General features: G+C 41.9%; 1 protein-coding gene across 3 annotated transcripts in view; it reads left to right on the forward strand.

Annotated features, from left to right (window-relative positions):
- The window catches only part of Gli3 (GLI family zinc finger 3), a 277,128-nt gene that overhangs the window by 152,979 nt on the left and 100,391 nt on the right, over positions 1 to 23,758 (forward strand). For all 3 annotated transcript variants that reach the window (XM_013521254.1, XM_013521255.1, XM_013521256.1), the window contains one exon: positions 10,852 to 10,957. In XM_013521254.1, coding sequence (XP_013376708.1) covers positions 10,852 to 10,957 — 106 coding nt within the window. The remainder of the gene's footprint in view (positions 1 to 10,851; positions 10,958 to 23,758) is intronic.

The following is a 23,758-nucleotide window of genomic DNA, read 5'->3' on the forward strand; positions in this document are numbered from 1 at the left end:
CCCAGGCTGGGCAGTTTGGCAACTTAATGAGAGCCTGTCTTTCCAAATAAAAAGTAAAAATAGGACTGGGGATGCAGTTCTGGGTGAAGACCCTGGATTCAATCCCCAGTACAGCAAAATAATCGAAAAAGAAAAACTAATAAAGTAGGCACAGTAAGAAATTAACCATATGACTAGTAATAAAATAGAATTATAACAGTATACTGTAATACAAGGTGTGTGACTATATTCTTTCTTCAAATAGCTTCTTGTACTGTACTATATTTCCAGACTTCAGCTCATCATGGGTATCTTAAACTATAGCTAAGAGGAAAGTCCTGTGGAGGTTAGATCTGCCAGGGCTATAGTGACAGATGCATGGGAGTATCTAGGAGTGCCAGCTCTGAGCTCAGAAAGACACCGGGTTCTGCCGCTGTCTGCCCACATAAGGTCCTCAGTCAGTTTCCTAGTCTATATTCATGATGCTTGCTTCTCAGGATCAGGCCATGTGGAGACAGAAATGAAACAGTGATCACTGTCAAACAATGAAATGCTTTGCACAGTGGTTGACATGTAAAAGTGTTTAGTGGCATGCCTGTAATCTCAGCAGTCTGAGAGGCTGAGGCAGGAGGATCCTGAGTTTCAGTCCAGCTTTCGTGAGACTCTGTCTCAAGAAAAAGAAAAGCTGGGAATGTAGCGTAGTGAGAAGATCCTCATTTCAATCGCCAGTACCATAAAAATAAAAGTATAAAAAAGTATTCCATGAATAGTGTTTATTTTTATGGTTGTTGTTATTGGTTGCTAGGAATGGGGTGAACTTCAGAAGACCTTTAGTTGTCAATTAGCAGGCACTACAATGGGAGGGATGGAAGAGATTACAAAGGGAGAGTTAATAACCTGTTCTGCAGACAGTTCTGCTTCTCCATTAACTTTGAGCAGAAAGAGTAAGTGTGTCACCCCTATTGCTACGGCGTGCCACCCCACAGACTCCAGACACTGCACACTCCACTCCACCGACTTTGGAAGGGGTCTTGGAGTGACCCTCTTGGAGTGGAAGCATCATTTTCCATTGTGGAGCTTGAAGACAAAGGTCAGTGCTGATGGGCTGAGCCTCATCCCTGGCCCTCACTCAGCAGGCTTGGGTGTGTGTTTCTGAAAGTTTATGGAGCTCTTGCTTTGGAAACAAGATTTTGGAGCAGAGCTGGGCACCATGACAGTGCTGGATTTCTGTCCCCTGTGGCAAGGGATCACTGTAGGGTGCTCTTTCTGGTTTGCTCTGCTATTGGGCAGAAAGAGGATCCGGCTAGCATGGACCATAAAGCTTCAGTTTGATGGGACTTGGGGTAGGTGACTTAGTCCCTCTGAACAGATAGTGGAATTTTCCCTCTTTAGTTCTCAGGATTGTTTTGATAATAGGAAATAAAGAGAAGTACAACTTAGGGGCATATTACTAAAGCTTTGGAAATGCTGCTTGTATGGTTGTCAAGAAGATTCCATGAGGAAATACATGTTTTATAAACTATAAAGCACTGTGTACTTTGCTTTCACATTTTACTACTTGCTTCTGCTAGTTTTACAGCACAGAAAAGCAAAATGTTCCTTTTGGAGTGAGTTGGCTTATTTTGGATCAAGTACAGCATCTAGACCTTGCCTTGGCCAATCATTGGTTTACTTTAAGCAACTTCTGAGTCCATTGACTCCAAGATTGTTGGAGCTGAGATACCAGATTGTTGTTAAGGAAACAATGTCATCCACTACTTTCATTTCATAAGCATCAAGAGTCCTAGTATCTGGGTGTGTTTGCACATGTTTGCAATCCCAGCACTGGGAAGCTGAGGCAGGAGAATTGTAACTTCAACAAGCCTGGGCAATTAAGGGACTTGTTTCAAAATAATAATGGTAATAATAATAATAACAATATTAATTTTAAAAGGTGGGGGTGTAGCTCTGGTATTGATATCCAGTACTGCCAATAAAAAAAATCCCAATATATATCTTTAGACTTATGAATCTGACTTTTGAATCATGCTGTACAAAAAAAGTGGTTACTATATAAAAGAATTTATCCCTAGTAACCAGTTTCTGCCTTCTAATTTCCAAGCATATTTATTGTCCCTAGAATTACACTACCAGCGTATTTATTTCAAGGTAAATGGACCTGTCATTTTCATTGTACTGGTTCTTCATGTTTTCCTGAGATTGCCTTCAGAGTCCTGCAGTTCAGATAGAGTGGCTGTGAGCCTGCTCTTGTTTCTCTGTGTCGCCTTTCTCTCTGGTTACTTCTTCTTTCTTATCCTGGCAGGAAAGCTAGAAGCAACACAGTGTCCAGGACACAGATATTCAGAATCACAGGCAGGACACTGTCTCGGTTATTTTCTCTCATTGCTGAGACAAAATACCTGATGCCCAAAATTAAGGAAGGAAAGGTTTAGTTAGCTTACAGTTCATGGAGGTTTCATTCCATACTCGACTGGCTCCAAGGCAGAGTGGCACAAGGCAACAGTTCATGGCAGCAAAACCTCAAAGCAACAAGAGCAAAACAGAGGAGCATCATCAAGCAGACTCTTTCCCTCCCTTGCACTGTATGCAAACTACTCGCCCCAGGGTGGGTGTAGCACTCACATCCATGAATCAGTCATAAACTCTAGAAACCTGCCCCATGACTGCATGAGGCTCTTGGGGGACATCCAGACATAAACCATAACAGACACATTCAGGAGACTCAGGAGGGAAGCATTTGATGGGTCGCCCCGTGGGAGCTGTGTTTCTTTTCGGCCACTGCACATCCAGTGGATGTGATCTTTAGATGAGAAAGGTGTAGATTTGCTGATAAAGAAGTTAGAAGTTTCCAGAAAAGTGAGAGGCCAGTTTTTTTTCCCTCCACTACTCAGAGCACATTTGAGGTGGCGAACAGAGATTTCTTTTGTTAATTCACTTGCAGAGGGCCATTTATCACTTTCTTGCTGAGAGCCCATAATTATGCTTGTTTAAGGAGCATAGCATGGATTCCACTCTTAAAAGAAACATGAATTGTGGTGTGACGAGAGTGTAGTGATGAGTAGCACTTAGGTCTGAAATATTAATTAAATTAATTTCATATACATACATAGTGGGTAATGCCCAAGAAAGTTTATACAAGAGCAATCAGGGCTGTCAGGTAGTTACTAGAAGTAAAAATTTTTTCGGTCTTAGAAACAGCAAGCTGAGTGTAATGGTACACATCTGTAATCTTAGCACTCCAAGAGGCTGAGGCAGGAAGATTACAAATTTGAGCCTGGCCTGGGCAATTTAGCACAAGATTTTGTTTCAAAATTAAAAACAAAAATATTTTTAAAATGACTGAGAATGTAGCTCAGGAAGAGGCTGAGTTCAGTTTCCACTGTAAAAAGCAAAACAAAATGTGGTTTTGCTGTTAATTTTCTGTGTAAATTTGTGTATGTTCTACTTAATTTATAAGATACACTTAAATGTTAAATGATTATTGCTGTGATTTGTTGTATCAGTTTCACCCATTATCTTTCTTGCTTTAAATTCATCTGTGCCTTAGAGGTTTTGCTAAAATCACGTTTTTCTATTAATTATTAGTATGGACACTTTTACTATAAAAACATTTTCAAGACGTGCAGACATATAAGAAAGACTGGCATTTGAAGTATTTTACACACAGCGTTGTCTTTCAAAAAATAGATATACATACAGGAAAAAAGATGTGTGCTTTTTTCTGTTATATTAAATGTTTTTGAAAATTAATTTGTGGTGGTACTGTAGCTCAAGGTTTATCAAAATTTTTCTGTAAAGGACCAGCTAGTAACTATGTTAGGCATTGTGGCCCCTGGGTGGTGTCTCAGCTAGTCTGCTCTGCCACTGTTGTAGAACTGCACAAAGGAGCATGGCGAGATCCTAGGACACTTCATGTCCCAGAGTTGGACCACGTGTAGTGGTCTGCAGATGCTTCCGGTAGCACATGTCTGCAGTTAAGGCTCCTGCTCTGGTGTAAAATGACAAAGTAGTAACTTTTTAAGACTGCAAGTCATGTAGCTTTCTAGAGCTTTTAGTCTCTTAATGTTTTTGGCACCTAGGACTCTTCATGGAAGAGAATTTTTTAATGGGTGAGACAGATGGTTTTGGGTTTGGGGTGATTAAAAGGAGTGTGCAGTCTAGGTCCCACTCCTGTGCAGTTGATGGTAGTGTCCATGCTTCTATGAGATTCCAGGGCCCCAATCTGACAGGAGGCAGAATTTAGGTGGTAATTGGGGAGGGGCTGTAAAAACAGGTGAAGCTTTGTGCTCACCTGCCGTTCACATCCTCCTGTGTGGCCTGGTTTCTAAGAGGCCACGGACTGGTATCTGTGTCTGGGGAGTTAGGGACCCCTGTTTTAGAGGATGCCAGAACCAGTCTCTTAATCTGTGTCACCTTGTGAAGGTTCATATAAACAAGATGCTCCGTACTCAGGACTCTGGAGAAGTTTGCAGCTCCACAGGATATGCAGGTTAAGACCAGAAAGAGGATTCACCATGTTCCACTGGGCATGCCATGGACAGGCCGTGGGTGTGCAGAGCAGGTCCACAGCTGTCCCTCAGGGAGTAGCACCTTTGATTCCACTCACAGCAAACTGTGGGGCCACAGACCACCTTGTTCAAGGCTGGCAGCTCTGATCTAGACCCCGGTCACATATCTTTGGGTATAGATCAGCTTCCTTCAGATGCCACGCTGTCCACGGGCAGGAATGGCAAGGAGGGCCAAGTTAGCGAGTCATTGTGCCTACCAGTGTCTCCCTTGGGCCCCGAGCCCTAGGGTGGGGTTTGTAGGTTCCGTGGTAATGACTGAAGAAGACTGGGGCCTGGGCTTTCTCTCGCTATTTCATGTGAGTGGATTTCTTGGCACTGGGGTTTTTTTCTCTCTCCTTCCCTGTCACCAGTTTCTCTCCCCAGTGTGAGACTTTGTTTTATACACGGCCTGTCGTACCCACTTTCCTGTCACTGGGACAGAATATCTGACGTCCATCCTTAAAGGAGAGGTTAATTTTGGCTCATGGTTTCAGTCCATGGTGAGAAGGTTCCAGAGCAGAAAGGAGATGGCTGAGGGGCCTAGTGCAGGGAGGAAAAGCACTCAACCCACAGCATATGGCAGGCAGAGAGCAAAAGGAAGGCCTGGGGAAGGAGATGTACTCTTTCAGGCTGCGCCCCAGTACCCACTTCTTCCATCCGGGTCCCACCTCTCCCATCCAGGTCTCACCACCTAACAGCACCTTTGGCTGTGTGCTCTCTAGTGGGTAAATCCACTGATGAGCATGCCCCTGCTGTGATCCAGTCATCTTCCACACACATGACAATTTATTAGATCCAAACCATAGCAAGGTAGATGACTGTTTAGATTTTAGTATGGGGCCGTTGTACTCAAGACCCTGGATGTTTGTTTTTTGTTAGTTTGTTTTCAAGACAAGATCTTGTATGAAGTTCACTTTGGCTGTTAACTCCCTATGTAGCCCAGGCTGGCCATGAACTTGCAGCAATCCTCCTGCCTCAGCCTCCAGAGTGCTGGGATTAAAGCTATGCACCACTATACTTGGTTCTACAGCTGTTTTCAGTGATACCTTGTCAGTGGATGGGGCTGACGGTATCAAGAGGGAAGTACCCTGTGGTTCGGGTCTATAGTAACCCCCAGGCAGTATACGGACCGCTCCAGTCAGCAGATCAGCCAGGAGACCTGCACCTGGCAGTTCCCTCTAGTGGCACTGTTCCTGAACACTGCTAGACCGTTCACGTATCACTGGATGAATTGCTCCTCCAGGGCACTCACTGAGCCCACTTTGATCTCTCTTTTTTAATCTACAATATTTGTATGTAAATTTCAGACCTCAAAAGACAGTTTCCCAAGGATAGCATCCAAGAGATCTCATAGCCTGAGGATACTAAAACTATTTCTCGGAAGAGGGATGCAACAGCAGATAAATCTCCAAGTGTCTTTTTTGGTTCTTTTCTGGCTACAGGTTTTCTTCACAGCAGTCTGCTGTGAAGAGGTCTAAAAAAGAATCAATGCTTTTCATTCCTAATGAGACCCTTAATGCTGAGTGTGATGACAGCCAGTGTGAAATTGAATACTGACAACTCTACCCAGCACAAATATTTTTGCTATGCATTTCAGTTTAAGCACATATCAAGCTGGTTATATACATCTAGGGTTTGAAGACTATGCCATGCAGGGCTGGGGTAGTACGAACTCTTTAAATCTCTGTTTTGTATAAGAGGACTCGGGTACAATAGTTAAACCTCCCGCAAGTCTGTAATAAATCATCTTTGCAACCATAAGCATGTACAGTTGACTGCTCACCAATGCCCCGAAGACCCACCCCACCTGGGGGAATTTTAATTCCCTCAGGGAAATTGATCCCACCGGTTCTGCACATTATTCTCCCTGTCTTCCATTTAGCGTGTTAGTTTGCTGACAGTAGAGTACACAGCACTTAGCAGCTGGTTTGTGGAACCATCAGTCAGGAAATTGTATGATAAATAGGAGGTAGCCAGGTTTCGTGGCACTTCCTTCTGCTTCAGCAGTTTTCGCCTGACTTTGGAGAAGTCATCACAGGGTGTTTTGTCAAGGGCCAGAGCAGAGATGGCTGTGGTACGGTGACTTATTACACATACACTTGAATTATGATGCGCCCCGGCCCGGCCGCTCCTGTGTAAATAATAAACCACTGCGAAGGAGGATAATTATGGTAGCTGCTGGCGACAGGGGCTTCTTCTTGTCATACGGGTTTTTTTGCACACATTTTGGGTCTGTGGCGGAATATGCCACTGATCCACCAAGCAGGGCCAAGCCAGAATGTGAGGCAGTTCCCAAGCTTGGAAGGTTCCAGAGCATCTTTAGAGAAGCAGGTTAGGTAGGACCCATGTCAAATGAAGCCACGTATGTTAAATGACACCTTCTTACACTGCTGTTTATTCTAGCTAAATTTATCACCTTAAGCTACAGCCTTTAAGCTGCAAGCACATCTTGAATTGGAAGCGGGGTGTTCCATTGCTGTTTCCCAAAAAGTGGCTTCAGAGGTGTGATTTCCGCTAATAACCAGCACAGGCTACAGTTGTTCGTGTAGATTTCATCAGTCTCGAAAAGCTATTTTAAACTTTAATCAAGAGAGAAACATAGAAACTGTGAAACGTATAAACTAAAACCAGATGTCTTTGGGTCAGATCAGATCATGTGGATTAATTTTCTGTCCATTTAAACCTAATTCCAGAATGCAGAATTCATAAATTTTCTCAGGGCATAATAAACACTTAGTGTAAACAGTGTAACAAGATGTGCTGCATATTTTTCAGTCAGGATTCACTTTTAAAATCCCAAAATGCTGTAGACTCAGTAGTTGAGAAATGGCTACTAAATGCCCCAGGAGTTGTGTCTTATATCTTCCTCTCAAATATTTTTTGCAGTGCTCGGTCATTTTCTTTTTCATTCTGCAAGGAGGAGGGGGTAAAAGAGTGAATTCAACTCCCGGAAAAATAATATCTTGAAAATGAAAAGATGGCAAAGACTTTTCAATGTCAGTGATAGGGCTCTGTAAGTTTTCCTGGGGGAAGAGGTTTTTGCACTGCTGGGGTACACACTTTCGATTTTATAGGATTAACTGGTTGGTCTTCATCCCATGCATGTAATCACTGCCACTTCATTATGAATATGCATATAAAAGATAATGTCTCTTGTTTCTGGGATATAAGAAGCATATATTAAATGTGGGATAAATTGACACATTTTAGCTCTCTGTGCATGTGTGTGTATGTGCGTGTGTGTGTGTGTGTGTGTGTGTGTGTAATGTGGCTTTGTACTTCTTCATCATGATTCAGAGCTACACAAATGAGAAAACCAAGTACAATGAACCTTCACTTTACCTGTTGGAGGGAATTTAATGAAGAATAAATCCAGAACCAAAAAGTGAGCAAATAAAACTCTGTATTTTCTCTTAGTTATCACAGTGTCCCTCAAAAGAGCCATATACATGGAGTGTTTGAGAAGCCCTGAGGAGGTAGATTGTACTTGATTAATGCTTAAGTTGCACACAGTTCCTAGTTCATTTTTCTCATTCCCAAAAGCTGATGGCGTGTGTAAGTGAGACGTCTGCAGGAGGCAAGTAGGTTTGTACCCACAACCACAGGTAAAAGGTGTGGAAAGGAACCAAGAGTCACTCTGGTGTATTTGACGGCCATGCTGTATTTGTTGTATTTGTGTTTCTTTGCCCCCAGATTTGACTCTTAAAGTACGGCTTTGTTTCTGAATTTAAAATCAAGAAATATTCACTGAGTATGTAGCAGACTTTCAAACTAGTGTCAAAGGTTACTCTCAATTTTATGATGTCTTGAGGATGAATAAATTTCATCAAAAATAGTTAAATCAAGTAGAATGTTTGGGCTCTCCAGGGGGTGGCTTTTAATCATCATCGTTGCTGAGTTGGGTGCAAGAATGAATTTCCCAAGGTTGCCGCATAAGCTGTCAACTCCAACTTTGGAACTTGGCAAATCAACTTAATATTTGCACTACAAAAGAACTGACTTCCACATCGTGCAGATCTTAATTGATGAATTTAAAATAGTATTGATTTTTCATATGGGTTCTGACACGTCTGAAGTGTGATAAGCCATCAGGTAGTTAAAAGGTCCCTTACCTGTTGACTTTCCAACACTGTCACAGTGACCATGGTATTAACCATGATTTGGTTAATACCACAATGATTTCTTCCCTTCTTCTATACCACTCAGTTCCTCCTCGGCCAATCTTGTAACAAGCACACAATATGTGAAGAGTAAGTGACATTTCCAATACAATATCCCTGTTGGACTTGGGGGTAGGGGGGTTACAAGGGATTGAAACTAGGATTTCTGCACTGAGCTACACATTCAGCCCTTTTTTAGTTTTAATTTGGAGACAAGGTCCTGCTAAGTCACTTGGGCTGGGCTCCATTATGCAATCCTCCTGCCTCATCCTCAAGAGCTGGGACTATTGCTAGGCACCCCCGTGCTAGAGTCTAGATCTGGTGAAACACTGGTAGGATAACAGCTTCAGGCTTGTCCCTGATGGGCCACGTACCCACACATCCAGATCCAGTGATTCTCACTCTTATTTTTTTCTCCACATCTATAGTCTTGGATTGTCCAAGTAAGGCAGTAAGGACAAAGCTTAAAACAAAGGAAGTCATGATATTACAAGTTTTAAAAAGTATTTATTACACATCCACACTGATTTAAAAACATTGGAAAACAGAGAAATGTGTAGAGGAGGAAATCTCAGCCATGTGAATCCCAGAGGGACAGATTTCATAGTCATCCAGAGACATGTCACAGTTAGGGTGGACGGTTGCTGACCTTGGGGGTCTACATTCTCCCCTGTGTTGGGATATCCTCGGAGGCTCCTGGCCTGGTTCCATGCCTTCTTCCCTGACCCCAGAGCCTTCCCAGCACACCAGTCTTCAGACCTTGGAAGCAATGCTGGGCCTTGCTGTGGCTCCAAACCTCCAGCTTCTGGCTTGCTTGATTTGGATTCTTGAAACATGGGGAAAACTTTAATATATTTATGGAGGATCAGCCCTGGTTCTAACTTAAAATCTGTTAAAACTCTTCTTTCAAGCTGAGCTTGGGAGAGCATGCCTGTAACTCCATACCTGAGGAGGGAGGATCGCAAGTTGCAGACCACACTGGGCAACTGAGCAAGATCCTATCTCAAAATAAAAAGTAAAAGGGCTATGGATGTACTTACTGGTAGAAAGGCTCTGGATTTCATTCCCAGTACCGCGGTGAACAAAACAAAACCTTTCAGTTGGAGCAGTGAATCACTACTTTTAAAAGAGTTTATTTTCATAGTTGCAAGAGACAATGGGCGTAAGTTTCCAGCAATAAATGAGAGTAAAGGAGCCACTTAGAAGAAGAGGACCCACGTGAAAGAACCGGAGTAAGAGAGAAGGGAGGGTCAGGGCTGCCCTGGCAGGAATTCTCTGCGTGTGCTTTACAGTCTTCCTTGCTGAGTCTGAGTGGATCTATTCATCTTTGTCAGCTAGACCCTCAGTTTTTCCTTGACCAGGGAATAAACTTGCTAGCCTGACCAGGTGTGATGGCGCACACCTGTACTTCCGTCACCCCAGGAAGCTGAGGCAGGAGGATTACAAGTTTGAGCTCAGCCTGGACAGCTTAGCAACTTAGCAAGATCCTGTCTCAAAATATAAATGAATGAATGAATGAACCTTAACAATTGAGTGAGACCTTGTCTCAAAATATAAATAAATAAATAAAGGACCTGGGATGTAGCTCTGTGTGAAGGTCCTGGATTCAATCTCTTTTACCCCAGGAGAGAGGGGGAAATTGCTGTCTTGTCCTTGAGATTATGGGGGCCCCACCCAGGCCAAGAAGGAAGGAAACATGTATTTAAACTTAGGGATAAAAAGGTATGTGTATGTATTTGTTTATGTACACACAGAGTCTAGCAGAAACTTTAGAAAAGACACCCTTAAAAACATCAAGGGCGTAACAGTGATGTCTGAAATTCACTTGGCCGTGTGATTTTTTTTCTCTTGGCTTCCTGGCAGCCCTGGCCCTTCCCTCTGAGCAGCAGCCTGTCTTTCAGCGCGGGGCGCTATGCTGGGCAGCTCTTCTTCACTTTCTAGTCTCAGCTGAAATTGCATCCCAGGCTCTGCTGTGTACCGTGTACCCTGTCAGACATTGGCAGTACCTCGATGAGCTTCATTTGTAGCTCTCAAGAGTTTGTCCCCAAATTCCTAATGCAGATTCAGGGTCTGCAATGAAGAACACACAGCGGTGTTGCCCCGTGAGTTGCAAAGCTGTTTCAGAGTGTTCATTTTACAAAAGGCGGCCTTTGTTTCTGTTTCAGACCCTCCTCATCTATTTCCTGCCTTCCATCCTCCTGTCCCAATTGATGCCAGACATCACGAAGGCCGTTACCATTACGACCCATCTCCTATTCCTCCACTGCATGTGTAAGTATTAAAACTTTACCCATTAATGAAATGGAACAAAAATACCGACTTTGATGGTCTCGGGACCTTTTGTTAATGGCACGTCTACCAGGCTTTGAAGATGTGATAGAAGTGTAAGATTTACTTTTGAAACACAGCAAGCCTGTCTGTTCCTGGATTCACTGAAGCAGATCCCTGCTGCTTCCTGAGGAATGCCTGTCACCCGAGGTAGCTGGCAAAGATTCCCTATATATTTTGCTGACCTGTGTTCTGCGGGCTGTAAATACAAAATTATAAAGTAGAAGCTAAGCGGAAGGTTACTGCTTAAGATATATATTTGGTGAAACTAGGTTTGAAGATTTTCATGCTGAATTTTTTTTGTTACAAGAAAGTCCAGTCCAGGGGATCCTAGTAAATCATAATGAATTTTTGTATGGTGAATTTTCATGACCCCCATGGTATGTAGAACAACACGCACTTGATTGATGGGAGTGTCACCCAGACAAAATGGCACATGTGGTGGAGCGCTGGGTTTATACAAAGATAAAAAGAAAGGATGGTGGTGGTAACATCCATTGGGAAAGGAAACAAAATTTTGTAGAAATAAATATCGCCTTCCTTGGTTTGAAAGAAGAAAGAAACAGGTTTGCAAACTAAAACAGCATTCTGTCCAAAACACTGTCATATACAATAATAATTGCAGCCATTCTCTGAGAGGAGCTGTCCCTTGCTAATGGCCTTGAAATACACATTTAGTCATATGTAATAATCACCCTTCATTCTGAGACAGTAAAGTTAGAAAAGCACAAATAATACTTTGAAGAATAATGCTGGTTATTTAGATGGTAGATAGCATCTCTGTGGCTATTAGTTACAGCTGTGTAATTACACATTATGCTGAAGAAAAATGAAGTTGTTTTAAAACAAGTCCTCCTCTGTGAACAGAATTAATTGATATTAACAGTCCTAACTACATGCCCATGTACACATATAATATTTTACCCACAGTTTTTTGGATCTATCTCCCATTACTGAATTGTAATTTCAACGCAGATTTGCCTGGAGGTAAGTAATAAATCTGTGTTGCAGACTTCCACAGGCATTAAAGGAGAAGTGGGTATTTATAGAGAGAGAATGCAGAAACTTGTGACTTATGCTCTGACTTTTCAGTGAAACACAAGTAAGTATGTGCAGGGTTCTGAAGCCTGCTAAAAATACGCTCACATAAAAACCAAGGGGCCCATTTAAGATCCCTATACAAAGGGAAGGAAATTCCAAATTCAGTCTGCAACATGACATGTAATTCACCCCATGATGCAAAGCTTTTATGGCACAGATGGGACCACATGGCCCTCAGATGAGGATCTGCCCCATGGCAGAAGGGCCATGAGACAAGGATGGCTAATTCCTCCCAGACTTCAGTCTCTGTGACAATGTAATGTAAATCAGATTTTCTATGGAATTTTAGAATTCTTCACTCTTTCAAAAATCATGTTCCAGAGAAATTTTTAAAAATGAATTTAAAAATACATTGAAACTGTTTCCTCTAGGTTCATGACAGTTTGGCTTGTAATTAAATTCAAAAAGGAAAATCATTTCTTCGTTTCACTAATCAATGAAAATTCCAAGTCTTGGCTCTTTGGCAGGATGTGATAAGTGCAATTGTCCCTGTGGCCCTTACGGTGCATTCTGGGCACTGCTATGTGTTCTTCATGTTCTTTACCACTGCCCCTGGATCTGCTTTAGGAATTTTTTGGATGAACTCTTGGGATTTCTATGCTTTTTACCACTTCTTACTTTTACAGCCAAGCTTTGAGATACTTCAGCAGCAGTTGACTAAACAGTTCTTTAGCAGTCGGATGTGTAACTGTTGAGGTTCAGAGTGTAAGGCTGTAGGTAATTGTAAGCCTCAACGTGGAAGTCCTCCAGAGTTAACATGGGGAGCTCTTGGGTCTGCAGCCTTCTGGGACTGCTGGACTTCTGACTCATCCTTGCAGGACCCTGGGGGATGGGGGAGGCACTGAGCTTAGGAAGTAGCCTTCAAGCAGTTGGGGCAGGTCACACCGCCCTGCCTGTATAACATGTGGTCTCTGCACTGCCCTCCATGGTCATCCTTCTCTGCATATTGAATTCCTGCTTATATTTACCCTGTTAGCTTTATTCAAGTGTTACTTCCCCAAGCTATCCCAGGAGTTGTCCTGACAGCACCTTGCATGTATTTTTATTTTAGCCATTTCTTTTCTCTTTTTTTTTTTTTTTTTTCAGTACCAGGAATTGAACTCAGGACCTTGCGCTTGCCTGGTAGGCACTGTGCCTTTGAGCTAAATCCCCAGCTCCAGACATTTATTTTTAACAGTCACTGTCCTTGATAGTTTTGTGGGTATTGCCAGTGCTCAGACAGGTACTTCGTATGAAAGGCTTGGTGGACAGCAGGTGCAATGTGGGAGCCATCAGAAGGTGCGAGTCACACACCCTCCCCTCTGTCCCTTGTGCTGTGAGCTCTGGAAACTTCTCCTTGTGGGTTGGTTTCATGACATGGAAATGAAGCTCCTCTGCCTTAGCCAGTTCTTGAAATTACAGGAATTGTTTGATGAAATAAAATTCATGCAAGTACTTGGAGAAGCATAGAGCTCTTACCAGTTGCTGAAAGTTAGGAAATTGAGCGGCTGAGGGTCTGGAAGATATCCTGGGTTTCTCTCCTAGAGTACCCTGGTGATGAGCCTTCGGGTTGTTTTCACACCTTCAGACAGGTGATAAGTAGATACCTGTGATCACATTGGAAGTAAGTTGATGTTGGCAACTACGACTCAGTTTACTGAAATCTTCCATGCACGTCTTTGCTGCGGGGGAAACCAGTAACTAGGAAAAATAAAATGATTTCATCTACAACTTGAATTCTGAAATGCTTACCGTATAACTATCGTATTGAAAATGAGATCAAGCGAGCTTATTTGGCTTTAGAGTGAATACTTTTAATTATAAGAAGAAGGAATTTGGAGGTATGCTCATTATTTTGTACACATGATTGTTCTTCTGTAGCCAACTTTAGAAAATAAATTATAAGTCATAAGGAAACCGGGATTTGTGCTGATGGAAATGCCGACAGATCCTGTTTGGAAGGATGGCAGGCGCTGCGATAATTATGCTATCATAGCCCATCATTAAAGATTCTATTGAAAGAGGTTTATAAATTGCTCCTCTTTTTAGATAAACCACCCTATATTAAGGCATCAACGATATGGTGCAGAATTAAATTAAAATCTCATAAAATGAAATATGTTCTGTATTAGCTGTTTGACACTTAATTTGCCTCTGAATGAGTAGAGGAAATCACAAATTAACCTGCCTTTGTTTTTCCAACCATGGCTTATTAGGTGTTAGAACAACTGCAATTATAGCCTAATAATAACCACTAAGCCTTATAAATATGTACGGAAATACGTCAGCTCCTGTTAAAGACCCCGGTTTGTTAAATGGAAAGCCTTTAGCTACCCTGTTTCTACAGTCTTAGCCACAATTTATGATTAGGCAGTGTAGATGGAGTACAGTAACTTAAATTGATTCAAATGTGGTACTGGAAATAATATCAGAATTTATTAGTCTTTCCTTTAATTCAAAATAATGAATTTAAATTCAACACATTTAAGTAGGTGCCCTCTCTCCCTGAGTTCTCCCATAACAGTTGTCTTATAAAATAATAGGATTCCTACATTGTATTTATTTAATTCAAGCAATTTCTCAAACGTGGCATATGGGAAATCTTTCCTTATCTTCTGAGCTCTTTTCCACTGATTTCACTAGGACTTACGCCCAGTATGTAGTTGGAATCTCTTTTTCTCTCAGGTCATTTGTTGTGGCCACACATTTTAAGTTAAGACATATAGCAAAAATACAACGTAGTAGAAAAAAAACAGAAGAGTCTACTTTGTTAGATTTCTGAGATTCTTGGGAGCATTAATGGTTAAACCTGATACTCACCTGTGTGAATTCTCTTGATCTTTTATGTATATCCTTCCTTGCATTGTGAATATCAGGACTGGATCCTTGCATACCTGCGGTGGTACTCTGATATTATATAGGGGTTAATGATGTTCACTAGATTGACAGTGACCACCAGTTTGAAACATTTCATTTTGATTCTCAGACAGTCGACATAGTACATCCTCTTACCCCAGAATACATTTACATTTTTAAGTGACTACTCTCCATAGTAATGAAGAAAGGATTATTTCTTGCATTTTGGGTGTTTTGCTTTGTTTTTAGTGTTAGAACTAACACCAAGCATTCTGGCTTAGGCATGTTTTCTTTCTGAAAGTTGGCTTAGTTATCATTGTGGAAATGCAGTGTAGAAGGTAACTTTAAATTCCAGTTTGATTTCATTCATTCTGGATTTCCCATGGGCGGGGTTGGCAGCTATGACTCACTTCACTGAAATCTTCCGTGCACGTCTTTGCTGTGGGGTAAACCAGTAACTAGGAAAAGTAAAATGATTTCATCTACAACTTGAATTCTGAAATGCTTACCATATAACTATCTTATTGAAAATGAAGGGTAGCGTCTGTTCCTCACACACAGCCTACTTCAGCCAGTTTTCTCATTCCTGAACCAAGATGAACTGAATTTTGGGTGATCCCTTTGCTTCATCCACAGTTCATTTTCCAAAGTGGAGTTCTTAGTTCCTAATCCATTACTCTATGATACTGTGGGCCCTGCCATTGCCTTGGGTGGGACAGGCCAGTTCTGTCCAAACCAGCACACACAGAGGCTGCACACCTCCTCATTCGCCTCACCGCATCATTTTTAGAAAACCAGCATTATCCTTTCTGTCTTGAGGGGAATGAGAGCTCATGGTCTGTTCTTTTTATTCCATCGCTGTGGCTCATTCCATGGCTGCCTGGCATACTGGAGTCACTCCTCCTAAGTAAGGTGAGGGGTCTTCCTATGAAAAGCAGTCCCTTCCCCAAAAATGCAGTACGTGGGAGATCACTAATACTAGCTGTGAAATAGCATGGGAGATAGCTAGGGTTTTGCTTCCATGATTAGATTGCCTTTTAGGGGTGAGAGGAAGAAGATGAGCAGCAAGTTTAGAGAATGACTGCATTCATTACTTCTCAGAGAGAGAGAGAGAGAGAGAGAAAACCACCATTATGGTAAATGCTTGGAGAAGGAAATAGTAAATGGATGACCGGCACCATGACTGAGTCTCCCTGCCTCCCCGGATTCAGCCTGCCGCATATGGGTCCTGTGCTTACTGAGAGTTCCTGTAATATTTATCCAGAAAAACCCTTCAGCCTAGCTAATGCCTAAAACTTGGGATGGGCAAAATAGTGATTTCATTGTTATTTTCTTTTGTTTTCAGGGAAGTCTCCAGTAACATATGGAGATTAAAGCAATACCTCACAGTCATATTTGGGGACATAACTTGTTTGGAATATTCTAATAGCATAATTTAAAATTAACAAAGTAAAAGTTTTTTCCCCCCACTGGTGTTGGAGATACTGAGAATAGTCAAGTGTAATGGCAAATCAGATTACATCAAATACTGTAGCTAATACTGATGCGTCCTTCCAAAAACAACAACAGCAACAAAACAATAACAAAAGAAAAAAAAACAGGAATAACCTAATTATAATTAAGTCTCTCAGGGTAAAGGTAGTGTGCATTTCTCTGCATTTGCTATATAACGCAAGAGTGGCTTTTGAATAAGTTTCGTTTTTAATGATAAATGGAACATTATTAGGCTACTGCTGCAGCCAATGTTTTTCTTTTATCTTTGTTTACTTGAGTTACTTTTCTATAACAGCAACTCAGTCAAGCATCTAAGCCATATGTGGATTCTGGATTTCAGACCTTCAGAAACTATGTGATAGCAAAACGTGATTATTTTAAGCTAAAAATAAACATGAGCAACTATAACAAATGAACACCCTCTCTCAAGCCTCACTTTTGGCCCTCTTTACTACTTTGTTTTTCTAAACAGTGCCATGCATCATATTTTATAGTTTAAGGCTTTTCTACTACTTTTCCTAAGATATTTCATTGCTTGTCATCTCAGTTCAAAATATGAAATAAGTGTTATTATTGTTTGGTTACCATTTCTTGCGATTAACAGGAAAAAAAAAAAAAAAAACCATAAAGCTCGTTTGATTTTCAAGAACTTCTTTAGACCATCTCTCTGCATAGTCTTCATCGTAGGTAAGAAGGAGCGGCTGAGTTTTGTTTCCTGAACTCTGAAAAGTTTAATAAGCTGGCAGCCTAAATCCAGATCAACCGATTCCCATTTCTTTCACTCTGCAGTAAGAAAGGAACACAAAACAAATAGTACTCATGGTATTTTTTTTCTTCTTGTTTTGCACTCTTTCTATTGACTGCAATATTGAATCTGGTCTTCAGCAACAGAAAAAGCGGGCCCTAATTATAGTGTGTATAAAATTCCTGTGTTCATTGTGCTGGGATCCGCAGCAAGGTCCCAGAGCAGATCCTGACGGCGGCTTTCACATCCACTGAACCGGAAGCCGCCGACTCTATAGAGGCTGCTGTCAAACCTGTTGCAGGGCCTGGGAGGTACTAGACTGTAACCGATTTTTTTTTTTTTCTTTGACTACAATGCTTCCACTCATGTGAAGCTTGGCTTCAAAAATACCAGAAATTTACTGCTGTTGTTTTGTTTTTTTTTTTTTCAAAATATGCATTTGAGAAAATTGAATATCGGGATTTGTCCCCAGGTGAAGCTCCCCAGTCAAGCTTCCAGCAGTTCCACCCCTGTGGCCCTCTCCCCTGCATTTAGGTAACGGAGTCCACTTTCATCAAACAAAGAACTGCGGTTTTCTATAGCCCAGCAGCAAGCTGAGTTTATTTCAAGCAGAGTTCTCCAAGTGAACAAAGGCCCAGGACACAGGGCTGCCTGTCATTCATTCATCCTTTACCCTGAGGGAAATCCATCCATCAGAATATACAGTGTCAGCAAATTATGTTTCCAGGAATGGTTTACTAACTTTTGGAATAGTAAGTCACAAATGATCTCAATTTTTACCTCTTGGGTGTTCCCTGGGCACACTAAATGGTAGAAAATAGCAGAAGAGAGGCGGGTTTTGAAACTCATCCACCAAGTCTTTACAAAGGTAGGGGACGGTGTTGCAGAATACTTTGTGAGGGTCCTGAAAGAAGTTTGGGGATGGAGGATAAAACACAGTTGGCCATGTTTAGTTTTGCTGTGATCTTTGAGGAAGGTGTACCAGAATAGTAATGGGTATCATTACATTACAGTTGGCTAAGGCATCAAATAGCTGATTGGCCCCATTTGCTTCCTGCTCTGATCTAGCCGGATTGGTGACATTGCATCCATTTTTATAATGCTGATGTGAGAAAACGTCAAGTGCAATACTAGATCTACAGGCTTTCCCCTCCTCTGTGATTGCACCATGTGGACACTGGTGCAAGAAAGAATTTGGGCAGGGACTGCCTTGGGGCATGAGAGTGCATTCATTTCCAGTAAGGAAATAAGCGAAAGTGTAAAGCCATAGGCCGCCTAAAGTCCCTTCCCCTGATAATCTGGATTAGGCCTCATCTCACATGTGTAAAAGTGACAGATACTGAAAAACTTTCTTATGCAACTGTAGGGAGGACACAGATTAAGGGAGCACCTGTAAATTGTTCCTTAAGGAATCTGATGCTGACACCACATGGCCCCAGTCACTCCTGGTAGTGACATTCAGTCTGCCTGTGGGGTGTCAGGCAGTGCATGAAATGATCCTCCTGCTTGACAAGATTTAATGTGCATTTCTCTCTACCTGCGAGTGAGTGAGACACCAAATGAGAACCAATAATACACCTGGAAAGGCATTTAAATAGTATCCAACTCTTGCAAATTCTTTTTTAGTGAAAAGTGTCTAGCATGTAATGAGTGGGGAGGTACAGAGAACAAAGCACTGGGGGATAAATGCATAGTTTCATTTGCAAAACAAATCACCAAACCATGTGGCTTGGGTATGATTTACATTTTTAAGACAGCCCTTGAAGAAAGCATACCCAGTTAAAGAAAATTGTTGCCTCCATTCAAAGAAATGCCTGGCTCCTCCTTAAGGCCAAATCCTTACATTCCCAGCTTGCACTGGTTTTCAGCATAGGTTGTCCATGCCTGAGAAAGCTTAGAACTTAGAAGCAAGTTGACAGTTGTACAGAACAAAGGCAATCAGACCTTTAACAGGTGCTTTGATTTTGTGTATTTTATTTGCCAGGGGTATGACAGATTAATATTAGAATTATGCAGGATTATATTACTTTGAGCTAACATGTTGCATTATTTGAGAGCATTTCATATTGTTTTATATATCTTCATCACGTTACTGGTGCACACACTGCGTTCACTTCTGTCCATTTTCCGTGTGGTAATCTCCTGGCCTTAAGGTTAGCTGAGACGGTGTAGTCTTCATTGTTCACCTTAGTGGAAGTAGTCAACAAGAGAGGAGAAGATCAGCCCAAAGTATTTTAGTCTTGTGTTAATCATCCACATCTGGGCACATTTCAGATTTCAGATCTGCAGTGATACGTGTAATCATTAGATCGAAGGACGAATAATTCATCTCAAGATTTCCATGAAATAGGGAAATCGTAGGGCTGGGCTAAAAGCAGGAGTACCACCTGCTGCAAAAAGCTGCTCTAAGCCTGGTGGAGGGGATCTCTCCAGGTAAAATTTAACAATGTTGCAGATGTCATAAAGTATTTGTAACAGAGTCCTTGACTATTTCAAGCGTGACTTTTATTCTCCTGAGGGTGGGGATAGGTGATGGAGACTGGATTTACTGGCTCATATACTTCCAGAGGCCTTCTGTGGGCTGAAGGACAGGCAGAGGGGTACATCACAGCCAGGCATGGTGGTGCACATGGTGGTCCTGTGAAGCACTCTGACAGGCTGAAGCAGTTTGAGCCCAGCCTGAGCAACTTAGTGAGACCCTGTCTCGAAGCCAAAAAAAAGCCAAAAGACGCTGGGTTCAATCCCTACTACCTGCCCCTGCCCCGCCCGCAAAAAAAAGCATATTGCACTGTATTTGATTTGTTTCAGCTTCCTACCTTTCCCCAGTTTTTAACCCAGGCAGATAAAAGACTTCTTAGATATGTAGGTTATTTTTGTTGTTGTTTCTGGGTTTGTAGGGGTGAGCAGTTGAGTCGGGAGTTGTGGAAGTTGAAGGAATGAAAGGCAGCCTCCACCCCCACCCCTAGTGTATGAGGAGGCCCCTCCTTCCTTGGTCTGTTTGCTTTGCAAGGGCTTCTTTGATGGGTCTTTGTTGGAGGCACCCACTGAAGTCTCAGTGTACTCAAGCTTTAGAAAAGGCGATTGGCCCGTCTTTGTGTTCTTTGTTGAACTGTTTATTTTGCTTTCTTCCCACGAGGTTCCCTGACCATGCTCTGACCATGCTTTTCTGCATGAATTGCATTCCTAGGAGCCACAAGTCCCCTAATTCTTCCAGCCCATTTGATTCCAGCTTGTGTGATTAGTCCATGGCTTCGATCTGCCTGGGGATCTCTGCCAAGCAGAGAGCTTGCCAAGTGCCCCTAATGTGGGGACCTAAGGACAGTTTTTAACCTCATTAGTGAGGAGAGTAGTGCTTCATTCCAGTTTAATAATGTGGCTACTCTTGAGTCATTACTAGCTTTACGGTCAGTGAAGGAGGCTGCTAAGCCGTTTGGTTTGCTTTGAGTGCGAATGCCACAGGTGAAGGCGGAGAGCTCACGTTGTTACACCCCTGTGCAACTTAGAGGCACACATCCTGAGTAGAGTGGGAGGGGAGCTCACACACTCCACTTAAGTTAATTTTATATTTCTAAGGCATCTTATCATTTACACTTCTGAATTTTTAGAAATTCATATCTAAATCATCGTTTCATCATTGACACAAAATGTGTTGCCCTCATAAACACTGTCGTGAAACTCAACAAAATTCAGCTGTCTTAATTAAGGGCAAAATTTTATAAGGAATCTGATCGGCCAAGTGTGTGTGTATATGTGTGTCTGCGTACACGCATGCGCACAAATCTGGACTTTCAACAGGCAGGTGAAGTTCACTGTGCCTAACCGGAAGCCAGCATGCATGGATAATGCAGCTGGAATTGTTCTAACTCGGTACTTCCTAAGACAGGAATGTTAGCAGTGATGGAACATAGTAGTGGAAATCACACAGTTTAAATGCCTACTGTGACACAGAAAATCTTCCTTCAAGAAAAGAGGAAGTTCCAGGCAGAATGCCAGCCAGGCCATGCTTTTGTTTCTTTGGAATCTTTTTGCTAGGGCTGATTTGAACTGGGCTCTTGGCATCCGATCATGGTGATTTCTCGGAGTGCCTGAGTATCTCAGAGTGTGGGCTTTCTGCCAGGGTGGAGGGTCTCTCTTCACCAGCGTGGCCTTTGGCAGCCAAGGCTTCTCCTCACATAGGAGGATTTATGAGGAAGATGAGAGTTAAATGTTTTGGCTAGAAGAGACTTTTCTTGCTTCGAGAGGGCTCTGGAAAGAGACCCCAGAGTGAGCTAAAACAGTGATGCAGTTGAAAGGTCCCTCATGAGTGGGCCTGGATTTGAATTTTGCTAGGTAATCTCCCTCCATAGCCACTATGACGCTGGCTACATTAGTCCATGATAATGCCTTTTTCTTGGGTATCAAAGTGTAATCCCAGGAAGTTCACACATAACACTATTGGCACGTGATTTCCTCTGGTGACCCTTTTCTTAAAACCTGCTAACCAGCTGCTTCCCTGGCAAATACAGGCCTCCGTCAAGTTCCTCTGGGCTTCCCCACAAGTTAGCTAGGTCCTCAGGCACTTTTCCCTAAACTCAAAGGGCTCCATTTCCGTGGGTGAAGTAGTGTAGTCAGAGCAAACATCACAGAGATCCTGTTTAGTTCTTAACAGCTCGTGGGTATGGAGATGTTTAGATTTGCTCATTGTTGTGTCCTTGTGTGTGGACAGTGAGGATTCTGTGAACGCAGCGGGGCTGTGAGCCATGCCTGTTCCCACTGCCGTTTCCGAGCCATGAAGCTCTTACTGTCTCTTCCTCACCGGAAGGTCTGGAGAGAGTCAGGCGCACACCTGGCCACACTGCCTTGTTCTTCTTATTCCCTCCCAGTGACACTTAAGACCACATAGAGAGGCCGTGGCAGTACCTGTACAAGTTGAGCATTGACTCAGATAGGGTCCTTTGGAAATGACATAGTAACTGGGAAACTACCATTTCATCTTATTGCGAGTCTCAACAACATTAAAACATAAGCATATTGAAGACTATTTTACATATTGGTGTTTGACTTGGGGTTTTCTTTTGTGTTTAAAAACAGATTTAGTGTAGGTTTAAAGCTAGTCTAGACAGTTACTGTCAGCAGTAAGCTATCCAAGCTTACTTTCATCTTTAATCTGATTTTATATATATAAAAAATATATATATGTATATATATACACACACACACAAATATGTCAGTGTCACAACATGGGTATCTGACAAATGGTAGAATTGCCTAATATATATCTATTTCCGGGGCTGGGGATTTAGCTCAGCGGCAAAGCGCCTGCCTGGCAAGCGCAATGTCATGAGTTCAGTTCCTGGTACCGGAGAAAAACAAAACAAAACAAACAAACAAATAAAATCTATTTCCATGTCTAAATTACTAATTTTAAGTTGTAAAACATTTTTTTCACCTTTAAAGAACTGTAAAATTCATATGTATATTGCAGTCTGTAGTATTTTACTTAGCTTATTGGTGAACTAACAATCATGATGAAGTTTCAGGTGTCTCTTAATGAAATTATTCTGTTTATAGATCCCTTTTTGTGCTTGAATCAGGGAGTGACAGGGAGTAAAAATTTAGTGCCTGGATAATGGTAAAAGAGCTCTTTTAATAACTAAAATGAAAACTGAAGACAGGGAAGCATTGTCTTTCTGCCTGGCATCTAATGTCACATCTTTAGATCAATGTCATTTTAGAGTGGGTGAAGTGCAGAGATCATGTATGTATTGTATGTGTGTACATATGTATTCATAAAAATACATTCATAAAAAATAGATTCAAGAGCTCAACCCCATTTCCCTAAATGTTACAATAACAGACCCAGTTGCAGGACTGGGTTAAAATGAAGTTAAAATGAAAAAGAGAACATCTTTAAAATGTTATTGCTGCCTAAATCCCAGAAAATGAAAAAACTAGGGCATCTTCAGCCTGGGAAGGTTTAAAGAAGGAAAGCATGTGTTGTGTGCTGGTTCTGCTGGTGTATTTGTGCAGATGCATAGCACAGACTCTGAGAGGGTAAGACTTCATGATTAATGGTGTTTATTCTTGACAGAAGCCTCCTTTATTTATCTGCAATACAGTTTAGCGATTTTATCAGGGCCCTGAATGAAAAATATTCAGTCATACCAATATTGCAGTGTAAATTGAGTAGAGTCACTTTTTATTATATCTTTCCGCCTTATCATCTGCACAGTAATTTTCTAGCAGAGGTTTGATATGGAAAGGCTGGATTTAGCTGTACTTGACACAAAGCCTCTTCAATTTCCCCTAAAAGTTCAGGCTGCTCTTAGAAATGTGTGTGTGTGACTGTGTGTGACTCTGTGTGTGTGTGTGTCTGTGTGTGTGTGTATAATATATAAACCCTCTCTTATCCAAGCAATTTCAGGATTTGAAAGAATAAAGATAAAATGCACAAACCTGGATAGGAGAAATGTTGTTAATATAAAAATATCTAATAGCTGTGAACTCACTGGTGAAAGCTCCTTTGGTGTTTGAGCTTGAGGCTCAGTACTGAACCTTTTGCTTGGCCACGGGTCCCACTTTCTCCTAAT

Source organism: Chinchilla lanigera, unplaced genomic scaffold (assembly GCF_000276665.1).
Source record: "Chinchilla lanigera isolate Chin_1 unplaced genomic scaffold, ChiLan1.0 scaffold00059, whole genome shotgun sequence".
Taxonomy (NCBI): Eukaryota; Metazoa; Chordata; class Mammalia; order Rodentia; family Chinchillidae; genus Chinchilla; species Chinchilla lanigera.